Below are 15,106 nucleotides of genomic sequence, written 5' to 3'. Positions count from 1 at the left end.
TGATTGCGTGCGCTCTCTCTCTCTCTACCTGGTGATTGCGTGCGCTCTCTCTCTCTACCTGGTGATTGCGCGCTCTCTCTCTCTCTACCTGGTGATTGCGCTCTCTCTACCTGGTGATTGCGTGCGCTCTCTCTCTCTACCTGGTGATTGCGTGCGCTCTCTCTCTCTACCTGGTGATTGCGTGCGCTCTCTCTCTCTACCTGGTGATTGCGTGCGCTCTCTCTCTCTCTACCTGGTGATTGCGCTCTCTCTCTCTACCTGGTGATTGCGTGCACTCTCTCTCTCTACCTGGTGATTGCGCTCTCTCTCTCTCTACCTGGTGATTGTGCTCTCTCTCTCTCTCTCTACCTGGTGATTGTGCTCTCTCTCTCTCTCTCTACCTGGTGATTGCGTGCTCTCTCTCTCTCTACCTGGTGATTGCGTGCGCTCTCTCTCTCTCTACCTGGTGATTGCGTGCGCTCTCTCTCTCTCTACCTGGTGATTGCGTGCGCTCTCTCTCTCTCTACCTGGTGATTGCGCTCTCTCTGTACACAGGCATGAGGAACTGCAGTAAAAAAAGGTGTATGTAGATGGATTGCAGCCGCCATACTACTCTTATTATTAGTACTCAAAATAACCACCTGAAATGTGATGAACTGCAACAAACTGAGGAAATTATTTCAGCTTTTTTTCCAACCTTAAATGTTATGTTACTGAAGCCCACTAACCAGTGACTGTCTATGGCATCTTACTGCAGCCCCTCTGGCACTTGCTAGTCCAGGCCTTACTGGCAGGGCACATTGGCCAAGGTCACTGCTAGCCAGACAAACGTCCCTGCTGCTGAATGACAGTGTGCCTTTCCTTACCACTAGCTTTATAAGAAAGGTAGCGCCTCTCACATATTGGAGTAGATATGCTTTACTCAGCAAGCCACACTGAAAATCCATTTAAAAAATAATTTCGTGGCTGGTTAAAAAAAAAAAAATTGCGCTACCCCAAGAGAACTACAATTCCCAGCAGCCCAGAAAGCAGGAACCTGTGAGCCGAGGGCCAGCAGGAGAGCCAAGCGATGTGCCGCGCATACAGAACATTGCCATCACCCCCATCCAGCAGGCGCCTAAGGACCAGCCCCAGCCGTCCCACAGGAGCCAATCAGCTCACGCCTTACATGGCGCTGGTACCCGGCGCATCAGTCACATGAAACTGCGACTGCTGTGTGTAGTAAAGGGAAGCCGGGTCCCGGCCAGTGTGCGGCTCATGTAACCGAGGAAAGCGCCATTTCTTTGGGCAGGGGGGGGCAGATAACTGGCCGTAATTATACAGGACTTGCCATAACGCAAAGCGTACACTTCCATGGCTACAGACGACGAGCTCGCCTCCCGGCTCAACAGGCGACTGAGGATGGAGGATGACGGAGGGGACACGACACCCGAACAGACCCGGCGTCGGGAGCAGTCCCCCTGCATGAGGGTGTTTAACCCTTACACCGAGTTCAAGGAGTTCAGTAGGAAGCAGATCAAGGACATGGAGAAGATGTTCAGACAGTGAGTGCAAGTGTAGGGGCTGCAGCATCCATAAGGCTGCTGGGGTACAAAACAGGAATCCAGCCCTTCTGTGCTGCTGCTGCTGCAGAACCTCTTATGGAGCAAACATGAACCCTTAGCTATACTTACACTGCTTCCTAGAATAGCAGGGCTTCCAAAGAGTTAATGCAGCAGCTGTGGTCATTGGCTCATGCCCTGGCTGATGGAGAGGCTATGCCACTTTTGTACCCCCTGAGCCCCTTTGTATGAACCTGAAATATTGCTGGAAATGTGCTGATTGTGTGCATGGAAGTGTATGTGAGTGCGTGTATATGTGTGTGTTCGTTCATAAGTATGTCTGTGTGTGTGTGTGTATATATATATATATATATATATATATAAATATATGTGTATGTGTGTATATACATATATATTAATATATGTGTGTGTTTGTTCGTGTTCATAAGTATGTCTGTGTGTGTGTGTGTGTGTATATATATATATATATATATATATATATATATATATATATATATATATATATATATATATAAATATGTGTGTGTATATATAAATATATATGTGTGTGTGTGTATATATACATATATATAAATATATGTGTATGTGTGTATATACATATATATAAATATATGTGTGTGTGTATATACATATATATGTGTATGAGTGTGTTTGTGCGAATGTAATAAGAATTGGTGTTCCTTATCGCTGAAACGATGTCACAGTGCCCTAATTTGTAACTGATGGATGTTCATCAGATACACAAACCTGAAAACCTACAGTAGAAGCATTAATATTTAACCGTATTTTTGCCAGAGGTGTTGTAGTATAGCAGTCACATGACATACAAAAGCCAGCTGTAACTCTATTTGTAAAGCCTTTGCATGGATGAATAAATAACCATTGGTGCCACTACAATGTACCACCCTTGGATTAACTCCTTCCAGTATTCTATTTCTTTAGTATCTACACAATAACATAACCTGTACTCAACATCCTTAGCACAGCTCTGCCTCTGGCTGGGTATTATTTTCCCTTTCTAATAGGGGAGCCAAATATCTTCTTTATCACAGTACCTGTTGCTAATTCTGCTTTCATCTTTTTCCCAAATGCCGCTTATTTACTGAATGTGTCCATGGAATGAGCATGGTGTGATGGTTGCAGACACAGGCAGGTAGCCCTCCTCATTATTGTGTGCTGCGTCTCAACTTCATTAGAAAAATGTCATATAAAGATAGCTTATAATGTATATGGAATATTAGTCAGTAAAAGTCCATAATGGTCGCACACCCACACACTATGACCCTGTGCATACACAGCATGACTCCTTATGGAGAGGAGCATATAAATAAGGTATGAGATGGGAGTCATCCACATAGTGTGCTGATCATTGCTGGTGGGGGCTGGGGGAATCATGGTGGATAGCCTAGCAGCCATGAGGCTTGGAGAAAACTCATCTAAAAAATTTGTCCTTTAAAAAATAAAAAATGCAGTATTGAAAGTAAATTATTTTATGGTGAAAATAAGGTTTTTTGGGGGTTATATACAAGCGTGTGCAGTAAAATCTTAAATGTAAATCTTGTAAATATATGAGTGTGTGTGCAATATGAAATGTGCCTTGTGGAGTATTAGGAGGATATTTAATAGCTACAGCATTTCCTTACTAGATCTCACATTCTGTATTCCATGGACTGGGGTCTTTCATACTGTAGATATTTTCTTGTACAGAAGGGGTACAAATGTGCAGCTCACTAGTGTGCAAGGAGATCAGGCAATCCCACTTGCATTTATCATTTATATCACAAATACGTGCTGTTCAGGAATCCAGAATGCTTTGATGCATTTCAGTTGTGTATTTCAGGGTGACTAATACATTGAAATGATATAAGCACACAAATAGGAACATTGAGATTGCACCAGAGATAATGACCCCAGTACGGCTGTGTCTAAAAGTAGGAAGAAAATCTGGGGCGGTGCCATGGCTCACCCTCTGGATCTGGATGTGGGTGAATAATATAATGAGCAGTGATCCCCACCCATCGGTATAGTAATTATAGGGAGTCCAGGCAACATCTGCTCCAAAAACTGTGGGGTGTGAAACAAAAGGTTTATTTTAATGCCAGGTACTCAAGGGATAGTATACCCTACGGCAGTAAAGTTGCTCTAAACAGCTTTGCAGTTGATCATTATCTGGAATAGAAAGTTCTGTTTGTTGGGGGTCAATGACTCTTATGTCCATAAAGAAATGGCTTTTCTTGCATTGTTAGGGCCCAGCACTGGCAAACTAAGTCCTTGCTCAGCATGTACTAAATACTGGCATTTGGCAGATTCAGTGCATTCCGGTCTGGAAAAATCACAGTTGCAGTTTTTTTTTTTATCACGACTGTGAGGTTGGCTTCCATAGAGGGAACTAGAGCCGTGACAGGGCACCCTGCAATGATGAGATTTGGGGGAATGCCTATTTGCTACCCTAAATAATTCCTGGAAACCCAGTTCAAGGGGGGTGAGAACTGGGTTGAACCCGCATTTGCTGTTCTAGATATGGCTGCAAATATGACTGACAGCGTAACCTTGATTTTTCTATTGGGGGGCCTGAACAAATGCAAGATGTCAAAGAGGGAACAAACCAAAAAAAAGTCAGAAAAGCACTGCTTTAAAGGAAAACTGTCATGGGAAAACATTTTTTTTCAAAACACATCAGTTATTAGAGCTTCTCCAGCAGAATCCTGCTTTGAATTCTGTTTTCAAAAACACAAATAGAAATTTTGAAATTTCACTTGGGGCTAGCCATATTCTTAATTTCCCAGGGTGCCACAGCCATGTGACCTGTGCTCTGATAAACTTCAGTCACACTTTACTGCTGAGCTGCAAGTTGGAGTGATATAACCCCCCTCCCAGCAGCCAATCAGCTGAACAATGGGAAGGGAGCAATAGAGCAGCTCCCAGTAGATATCAGAATAACACTCAATAGTAAGAAACCCAAGTAGGGGATCTAAAGACAGTTCTAATGTGTAGCGCTGGCTCCTTCTGAAAGCTCAGACTTAAGGTCCCCATACACGGGCCGATTCTAGCTGCCGATATCGGTCCCTTAGACCAATTCAGCAGCTAATCGGCCTGTGTATGGGCACTACCGACGGTCCTGCCCGACCGATATCTGGCCTGAAATCGGGCAGATCTCGATCGGGCAGGTTAAAAAATCTAGTGGGGTCGGGGACCGCATCGGCTCGTTGATGCGGTCCCTGGACCGACTTTGCCTATACCCGCCGTAATAATTCCATTCTTTGGCCCCAGGGCCAAACAATCAAATTAGCCTGGATTCTCCCTATATCGCCCACCCATAGGTCAGGATCTTAAAGGGAAACGAAAGGTAAAGTCACTTGGGGGTGCCAAAATGTTAGGCACCCCCAAGTGACTTTAACCACCTACCTCGTACCCCGGGCTGGTGCCCCTGTGAGGAGGGAACAGCACCAGCCCGGGGTAGCTGCCGGCGATTCCTTCCTTCTGTTTCGCTGCGCGCGCATGCGCAGTAGAGTGAAAAGCCGAACTTAAACATTAAAGTCGGCTTTTCACTCTACTGCGCATGCGCCCACCGCTGGCATTCCGGAAAAGGAAGCCAGAACACGGAAACGATCCGCTCCAGGTGCCCCGGGCTGGTGCTGTTCCCTCCTCACAGGGGCACCAGCCCGGGGTAAAAGGTAGGTGGTCAAAGTCACTTGGGGGTGCCTAACATTTTGGCACCCCCAAGTGACTTTGGCTTTCTTTTTCCTTTAAGGTGTATGGGCACCTTTAGGCACAATGCAATGAGATGGCGCCTACACACCAATATTACAGCTAAAAAATACATTTGTTGGTTCAAGAATAACATTTTAATGGTAGAGTGAATTATTTCCCCCCCCCCCCCCCTTTGAGTGCAGTTAGCTGTGTGCGTGTGTGGTTACGTATAGATGGACAGTGTAATTACAGTGTTTGCTTGTTGATCAGTGTGATTACAGATAAATGGCATTTCTAAACTGTTTCCACATATCACAATAAATACACTGCATTAAAAAACTAACATCAATACATTTTTTCTAAAGTTTCTAATGGGGGAGGGAAAGGTAAAAATAGCTTGGAAATACACTGAACCAAGGGATCATTATTGTTCTTTCCCCCTCATTTACGACATGAGATTGTGGCAGTATAATCTGTTGAAAATCATCCTAGTACTGGGGGGATTATGTGAAAGGCAGTTTTAAAATGGCAGCATATGTGACACCTTCCTGTAAATGATAGGAGCTGGCCCTGGCTTAGCATTACCCAGAGACTCAGAGATTCAGATCTGTAATGCTGGGCCCTCTATATCTAACAAATATGGCTGGTATTGGTATGTGTGCCAATTAGTTGGTCAGAGTGTTGGACTGTGCATTCTGAATGTGTAGTATAACTTTAAATGAAGTGTTAGACTGTTGTACAATGTGCATTTCCATTGTTCCTCTGTCACATGCAACAGGTTTGATGCAGGTCACGATGGCTTTATTGACCTCATGGAGTTGAAACTCATGATGGAGAAGCTGGGAGCTCCACAGACACATCTTGGACTCAAAAATATGATCAAAGAAGTGGATGAAGACTTTGATGGGAAACTCAGCTTCAGGGAGGTGAGGCGTTGTTTCTGACCAGTGCTATGACCAAGGGCTATGAAACAGTGTTGGATTGTGGAATAACAAAAGGGAATACTTTACTGGCATAATTTTATGTATTGAGAGGTGATAGGAAGTTCCCCTTTCTATTGAAAGTTATATTTATTCCACTTTTTGATACCCCAAATAATGCCATACAACCCGGGAACCTCTTAGAATATAATCATACATAAGGAGTGCCTTGTTCTGATAAATCAGCCAGAGCCAGTTTAGGACTAAAAGCCAGAACTAATTTAAATTCAAAGCAACACCTTTTTTGAAGATGTGGTAAAAGGCACTGGTAATATTTAGGTTCTCCTTTTAATATTTTTATTAGATAAATAGGGAAAATAACAACAAGCAGGCCAAGTGATTAACCTCTGGCTTCAGTTTGCATCAAATAACAAAATGTTCCAGTGAAATAAACAAACCATTTACTGGCTCTAAATCAATTAGCAAACAATTCAAATTAGAACAACAAACATACTATACTAAACAGACAGGTGCATCCCAGTGCCTCATGGTACCCACTCTCCTAACGCGTTTCGCACCATTGGGTGCTTCATCATTGGGTGCTTCAGTTTGCATCCATGAAACCCAGTTCAGAACCTGTGATCATGGCTGCTGTGTGTACTACTCAGTGAGACCTGGGCCTCACCCTAATGCTGCCAGATTTTACAGCACAGTCTGATTTCAAAATGGAAACAGGACATGGTTTGGGTGATGGAGTGGTATGGCTGGGCGCCTCTTATGAAATTCAGTGTAAACTAGCATAGTACAAGCATGGAGAATTTATTCATACTTAAAGGAAGGTACACACAGTCTTATGAGTTTGTGCTATAGCATGCTTAATGATAGACCTAGGAGTAGTGTTCCCAACCATTTTTACCTGTGAGCCACAGTCAAATGTAAAAAAAGTTGAGGAGCAACACCAGCATGAAAACAAGTCCTGGGAGTGCCAAATATGGGCTGTGATTGGCTGTTTGGTAGCCTCTATGTGAACTGGCAGCCTACAAGAGGCTCTGTTTGGCAGTACACCTGGTTTTTATGCAACCAAAACTTTCCTCCAAGCCAAGAATTAAAAAATGACACATGCTTTGGGGCCACTGGGAGCAACATCCAAGTTCTGGAGCATGAATCTGTGTTTTACTTCCTGAGCATTGATTCTCCAGGCCTTTTAACTACAGATCTTTGCTCTGCTCGTTTTAAACAAGAGAATGTTGGCAGGTTTGTATCATTGAATACATTAATGATGTACATCAGTTGGGATATAATGGGACTCCCCTATTGCACTCATAAATCTGCATCTGGCAGCAATCAAATATAACTGTGATTGAGTGCTCCAGATACAGCAGGTGCAGCCGGTTAGCTCTGTATAATGGCAGGAGTGGCGAGCAAAGTCTATCGGACTGAATAGACCATCAACAGGCACAGGCAATTGGCAGATCTCCAGATGATGTCAGACTGTATTTCTCTGTATCCCTCCCGGGGGTGCTGGAAGTTGTGGTTGAAGAGGTTCTGAAGGGCCTGGTATTGTTATTCTCTGTGATAAAATATAAAGTTGTGCAGTGGAAACTGAGATGGACTTCCTGCATTGCCCTGTGATGGAAGATAATTGCAGTCTGTTTTCGGCAGGAAATGTTTGTACTGAGAAAGCCTGAGAGAAATAAATTGGCATATTGGTGCCATTAGCTGGAACACTAAGGATGGTGAGATCTGCGCTTCTGAGCAACTGCCAGTGATGCTATTCTTTTCTGCTGTCTCTCTCATACACTGAGCCGTGCCAGCACTAACCCACTGCCTAGTGACTGCAATAATCAGCATTTATTGTACCCAGAAAGGCTTACAATCCAGACTCCTTAGCTGGTTTTCATTTAGTGCTGTCAGATATTTCAGGCTATGGTTAGAATTTTGGTTGATATTGCAAAATTAAAGGGGCAGTTGACCTTAATTTTCAATTTTAGTGGGATGTAGGCTGGATGATGTTTAAGACATTAAGTAAAAGCCAGCTTACAAATGTACAGTGAATATGTTTTTATTGTACTTTAAAAATGTGTCTTGAAGCGCATACAAACTTAAAGTCTTTCTATACACACCCTCAGTGGCCCACGCAAATACGATAGAAATTGGCTCAAACAGAATAGATGCAACAGTCGTCGTTATTCCTGTGAGTTCCAGATGCAGCGCAAAAAGCCCTAATCATGGCATTTGCTAATTATAAGCAGTGCCCTGCCTCCAAGTATTCTGATTCCATATGCCTGAAACCACTAAAATTCCCCTCTTTTTCTCTTTGAAGTTCCTTTTAATCTTCCGCAAGGCAGCGGCCGGGGAGTTGGAGGAAGACAGCGGGCTGCACGCTCTGGCACGACTCTCCGAGATTGACGTCTCTATAGAAGGTGTAAAAGGAGCCAAATGCTTTTTTGAGGCTAAGGTAGGAATATCCTAGGGGCTGTATGTGCAACCTGTGGCCCTTCGCTGTGTAAGGTGCCTGTCACTTCAATACAACATTAAGGGGCAGATTTATCAAGCTGCTTAAAATTATTTAATCTGGAAAACTGGCATGAAAATAAATGGTATATTTATAAAGGATCTATTTTACGCTGTCAGTTTCAGTTCTGGAATTCTTCTTAAAGGGGTTGTTCGCCTTAAACTTTTAGTATGATGTAGAGATTGAAATTCTGAGACAATTTGCAAGTGGTCTTCATGTTTTTTTATTTGTGTTTTTTGAATTATTAAGCCAGTTTGGAATTTCAGCCCCTATCTGGTTGCTAGGGTCTAAATTACCCTAGTAATCAGGCAGTGGTTTGAATAAGAGACTGGAATATGAATAAGAGAGGGCCTGGATAGAAGGATAAGTAACAAAAAGTATCAATAACAATAGTTGTTTGGCTGGTTTGAAAGCTGAAAAGAGTCAGAAGAAAAAGGCAAGTACACTGGTTATAAAAAGTCTACACACCCCTACAAAATGGCAGGTTTTTGTTTAATAAATAAAGAAACCAATATTATTATTGCAACATTGCAATCTATGTAAAAAAGTTAAAAACAAATCAGAAACAGTTTAGTAAAATAGAAAAAAAGAAATTATACAAAAACCTGGTCACATTAGTGTGCACACTCCCTAAATTAATACTTGTATTATTGTATTACAAGCTATAATCCCTGTATTAATACTGTAAATATTACAGCACTCAGTCTTTTTGGGTCTATCAGTTTGGCACATCTGGACTTGCCATTTTTTGCCCACTCTTCCTAGCAAACATTTTCCTGATCTGTCAAATTGGGCATCTCCTGTGCACTCTTCAGATCACCCCACAGATTTTCAGTTTTATTAAGGGCTCTGGCTGGGACTTTCCAAAAGATTGATCCTCCTTTGGTGAAGCCATTGCTTTGTTGATTTAGATGTATGCTATGGTCATTGTCATGGTGAAGTTCCTCTTCATATTCTTAACAGGTGCTTGAAGATTTTGTGACAAAAAACTATTCATAGTTCCATCCAACTTGACTAAGGATAATGCCACGCTTAGCGTATGGCGTATATTTTCAGCAAGCCAAAAAACGCTTGGCGAAAATAGCGTGCTCCTACCTATGCCTGCACCCGAATGAATGAAATATGCTCGGGTGCAGGCACATATAGCTGATATCCGCCGAAAATATGAAGTCTCTCGTTTTTTGGTGGATATCAGGTACATGTGCCTGTACTCAAGTGTATTCCATTCATTCGGGTATAGGCACAAGGTAGGCTAAATTGACAGTAGTGGGGCGTATTCTCGGCAAGTATTTTTCGGCTTGCCAAGAATACGCCCGTGTGGCATCAGCCTAAAGCACCAGTTGCAGCTGTGATCGGTTGATCCTGAATGCAGCCACATACTTGATTATTAAAGGGTGTGTGATGCAACCGGGTTTTTGTATGATTTTTTCCTTCACTAAACTGTTTCTGATTTGTTTTCAACATATTTGTATAGATTTATTGTGTTTTTTTTTTATTAAACAAAGAGCTGCCAGGGGTGTGAAGACTTTTTATATCCAGTGTGAATCAAAAACAATACAAAATTTAAAAAAATGAAGACCAATTGCAAAGTTGCTATGAATAGCCTATTCTATAACATACTAAAAGTTAACTTTTTAAATATCGCTTTAAAATGAATTCGGTATTTTACTCCACCTGAGACATGATGTAACCCCAAGTCTATGAAAAAAATGGAGTAAAGAGCAAATACAATTTTTACACAGCTTGATAAAATGCCAGATTGTATGTGGTGATGTATGGTGTATATGAGCTCACCTTCTCTCCCCAGCTTGTTAAATAGGTATGCCAATATTAATCATAATATATCACAAAAGATTCTGCTCAGTCAAGGGTGATGGTTCTATTAAAGGCACCAATATGTAGTTACTATGTGGCAATATCCCATTCAAACCCCATTTTATATGGTGATTATTGTGGATGCTGTTGCCATAAAGGCAGATGGTAGGAGTGTGTGTAATGCATCATCTGTTTTTGGTCTGCTGCTTCCAGGATTCATTCTCCTTATTTATATATTTTGCAATAAATGCCAGTTTTATATCAGCCATCTGCCCAGCATTGCTTTAATGGCTTCTCTCATTTCTGCAGTGTTGCTTTGTGCCCATTAGGGGACTTTGCTGCCGTTACTTCAGTCACAGTAGCTGCATGATATAGGAGCGAGGGCCCTGCTGGCACACGTGCAGTCATTAGAGGGGCTAGGAGTTGAGATATATACAGTTAGGTCCATAAATATTTGGACAGAGACAACTAATTTTGATTCTGTACATTACCACAATGAATTTTAAATGAAGCAGTGCAGTTGAAGTGCAGACTTTCTGCTTTAATTCAGTGGGGTGAACAAAACGATTGTATAAAATTGTGAGGCCACCAAAGCATTTTTTTACACAATCCCTTCATTTCAAGGGCTCAAAAGTAATTGGACAATTGACTCAAAGGCTATTTCATGGGCAGGAGTTGGCAAGTCCGGGGTTATGTCATTATCAATTAAGCAGATAAAAGGCCTGGAGTTGATTTGAGGTGTGGTGCTTGCATGTGGTGCTTTGACTACATGCGGTCAAAGGAGCTCTCCATGCAGGTGAAAGAAGCCATCCTTAAGCTGCGAAAACAGAAAAACCCATCCGAGAAATTGCTACAATATTAGGAGTGGCAAAAATCTACAGTTTGGTACATCCTGCGAAAGAATGCAAGCATTGGTGAACTCAGCAACACAAAAAGACCTGGACCGTAGAATCATTTCCACGGTGAAGAGAAGCCCCTTCACAACAGCCAACCAAGTGAACAACTCTCCAGGGGGTAGGTGTATCGATATCCAAGTCTACCATAAAGAGAAGATTGCATGAAAGTAAATACAGAGGCAAGGTGCAGTAAGCCTCAAGAATAGAAGGGCTAGATTGGACTTTTCTAAAGAACATCTAAAAAAGCCAGCACAGTTCTGGAAAAAATTTTTTGGACAGTTGAAACCAAGATCAACCTATACCAGAATGATGGCAAGAAAAAAGTAGGGAGAAGGCGTGAAACAGCTCATTATCCAAAGCATACCACATCATCTGTAAAACACGGTGGAGGCAGTGTGATGGCTTGGGCGCACATGGCTGCCAGTGGCACTGGGACACTAGTGTTTATTGATGATGTGACACAGGACAGAAGCAGCCAAATTAATTTTAAGGTGTTCAGAGAAATACGGTCTGCTCATATCCAGCTAAATGCAGTCAAATTAATTGGGCGGCGTTTCATGATACAGATGGACAATGACCCAAAACACACAGCCAAAGCAACCCAGGAGTTTATTAAAGCAAAGAAGCGGAAAATTATTGAATGGCCAAGTCAGTCACCTGATCTTAACCCAATTGAGCATGCATTTCACTTGTTGAAGACTACATTTCGAAACAGAAAGGCCCACAAACAAACAGCAACTGAAAGTCGCTGCAGTAAAGGCCTGGCAGAAACCCAGCATCTGGTGATGTCCATGAGTTCAAGACTTCAGGCTGTCATTGCCAGCAAAGGGCTTCCAACCAAGTATTAGAAATGAACATTTTATTTCCAGTTATTTCATTTGTCCAATTACTTTTGAGCCCCTGAAATGAAGGGAATGTGTTAAAAAAATGCTTTAGTTGCCTCACATTTTTATGCAGTCGTTTGTTCACCCCCCTGAATTAAAGCTGAAAGTCTGCACTTCAACTGTATCTAAGTTGTTTCATTTAAAATTCATTGTAGTAATGTACAGAACCAAAATTAGAAAAAAATTGTCTCTGTCCAAATATTAATGGACCTAACTGTAAGTAACTGAATGTAGAGCAATAACATTACCATAGCTGCTAGAATTTAGTGGGTCCCCAGTAACAGCTGCCTTGGGCACCCAGTGGTGCTGCTAATGGAATAAATCACTTTACACTAAGGCAGTGTATTAATAAAATGATGAGATGGACTTGGCACATCAGCTGTAAGAAAGTTTAGCTAGTTGTTCTACTTCTGACCTAGCATCCCTTATTAAATGCAGGGACCCATCAGATCTGTGCATACAAGATAAGTCCTTCCTCCACACAAGATTTGGCTAAATACCAAACTGAAAAATGTCAGCTGCACCCAGGCCAATCTGTGGATTCTGGCAAATGCCAGAGGGGCTGCTGTAAGATGCCACAGACAGTCACTATTTATTGGGCTGGTGGGGGCTGTTTGGTCCTCTGTGTACTTGAAATGCTTATTTTGAATCCCAGTCCGAACCTGGTTGCATCTACATTGCTTACACAAGGTGGGTTTCGGCCAGAAAATGCTCAAAGATGCTCAAACCCCTGCTGTCTCGGCAGTGCTAGGGTGGCAATATATGCGGTAACAGGGCAGTCTGTATGAAAGCTAATATTTAATTGGTTATACCACTTACAGGGGTTTTGTTTTAAAGCTGAGTAACTCCTTTCATCCCTTTAAAACCAGACACGTAAGAAATCCTCAATGGGCACCATCGCTTCATGGTATGTTGCTACTGCAAGCTACCAAGGGGTATGCATAGCTTGTACTTTCATAAAGTATATTAGCCCTGCATGCACAAGTATGCAGATCCCCAGTGAAAGATCCTGACCATAGGTGAATACCCCAGTAATTGCCTGCTGTAACATAGGTAGGGAGCCAAACTACAGGCACCCATGTGCTGAAGGATTTATTCATTTTCAAGTTTAGTTGTCATGTGCTGCTTGGGTGACAATATTTTGCACCACATCAATCAACAAAATCAGTTCTTGTCAGCTGTGATTGGGCAGCAGCTTGAATGTGACCACATAGCACAATATCAGTTAGTGTGGGGCTGCAGTATGGCCACCATTAACCCAACAATAAATTGAGGTTCTCATACTGACCAGATCCCACTTCCTATAAAAGAAACCTATTTATCCAAGTGTTTTGTTACAGGTACAGGCAATCAATCATGGGAGCCGATTTGAGCAAGAGATCAAAGCAGAGCAAGAAGAAAAGAAGAGACAAGCTGAAGAGAAAGAACAAAGGAAAGCGGCATTCAAAGAACTGCAATCTGCCTTTAAGCCATAACCAGAGTGGATATTTTCATAGCATGCAGAGAGAAGAATATACAGATATTATACAGATCTCTAATTTATTGCTTAAGGTTGAACGGACCAATGAAGTGAACCATTTTATTAGCAAATCCATTTTTATTTTTCAGTTGCAGACGCAATATTTTTTTATGTCATTTTATTGCCGTTTTTGGTCAAACATGTAAATAAAAAGGGATCCGGGCAACACTGAAAGTGCTTCTTTCTAATAAGGACTCACCTTTAGTGGACTTTCTACTAAAACTGTACCTAAGGAACAGCCTAAAGCCGGTTTTTCAGTCTGACAGCCCTTCAGCTGGGGACTACAATTCCCAGCTTGCACAGCCAGGGTAAGTGATAGCAGATATCCAGGTACCTGATATAGAGAAACACATTGTGTGACTTATTTTGTTGACTATTTTTGTAGTGTTTAATTGCAATACTTGGCTTTCTCTTCATAAAGTACAAATATATATGATGTAAAGTGAACCCATCACCACAGGTTGTCTTAATGGTAAATGGAAGAGCATTAAAAATAATGTGCAGTTATATTGGCGTGGAGTTGTTTTTCTACCCAACGTTACAGTAGGGCCCCCCAGGAGCCCAGGTCAGTATCAAGCTTTCTGGGCAGGACTGCGCTACAAGCTAAAGGCTACAGGGGAAGGTGGCTGGAAGGTTGGGCCTTGGAAGTGAGGCGGGAAAATTAAAGGGGTGGTACACTTTCAGGTTAACGTTTAGTATATTATAGAATGGCCTATTCCTAGCAACTTTTTAATTGCTCTTCATTTTTTTATGTCCTTTTAATTATTTTCTTCTTCTACTTCTGACTCTTTCCAAATGGGGGTCACTGACCCCAGGAGCCAAAAACCTATTTCTCTGCGAGGCTACAATTTCCATTGTTATTATTACTTATCTTTCTGTTTAGACCCTCCTTTGTTCATGTTCCTGTCTCTCTTTCAATCCACTGCCTGGTTGCTAGGTTAGATCACTTAGCAACCAAATAGCTACTGAAATTCCAAACCGGAGAGCTGCTGAACAAAAAGCTAAATAATTTAAAACCCAGAAAACAATAAAAAATGAAGTTGCAAATTGGCTCAGAATAGCACTCTCTACATTAAAAAAAAATAATTTAAAGGTGGTGCCTTTATTTAGGGGGCCCAAACACCATGGTGTAGTTCCTGAAGCTGAAAAATCTACCAAATGATGAAGCTTAAACCTTCACTCATGCAATTTCTATTCATCTACATCAGGGCTGTCCAACTTCTGTGGTACCGAGGGCCGGAATTTTTCTGCCCAAATGGTGGAGGGCCGATAATCGAAGCCAGCATAGGGCAGGTTTGCCCTATGCTGCCTGTGTGTGCCATACTC

The 15,106-nt window shown here is 42.1% G+C and overlaps 1 protein-coding gene across 2 annotated transcripts; it reads left to right on the top strand.

The window, feature by feature from the left end:
- Positions 1-1,200: 1,200 nt before the first annotated feature.
- efhd2 (EF-hand domain family member D2) lies at positions 1,201-14,289 on the top strand. 2 transcript variants are annotated; one of them, NM_001011261.1, is made up of 4 exons: positions 1,201-1,523; positions 6,010-6,157; positions 8,475-8,609; positions 13,602-14,287. In NM_001011261.1, exons 1-4 carry the CDS (start codon positions 1,333-1,335, stop codon positions 13,734-13,736), a joined length of 609 nt encoding a protein of 202 aa, NP_001011261.1. In that variant the 5' UTR covers positions 1,201-1,332; the 3' UTR covers positions 13,737-14,287. The 2 variants fall into 2 exon arrangements, with proteins under 2 accessions (NP_001011261.1, XP_031760896.1); XM_031905036.1 differs by lacking the exon at positions 1,201-1,523 and adding an exon at positions 2,164-2,694 and having other exon boundaries at positions 13,602-14,289.
- Positions 14,290-15,106: the final 817 nt, after the last annotated feature.

The sequence above is a fragment of the Xenopus tropicalis genome, chromosome 7 (assembly GCF_000004195.4).
Source record: "Xenopus tropicalis strain Nigerian chromosome 7, UCB_Xtro_10.0, whole genome shotgun sequence".
NCBI classification, from domain to species: domain Eukaryota; kingdom Metazoa; phylum Chordata; class Amphibia; order Anura; family Pipidae; genus Xenopus; species Xenopus tropicalis.
The sequence above is the reverse complement of the archived record's forward strand: the minus strand, read 5'-3'. Positions and strand labels throughout refer to the sequence as shown.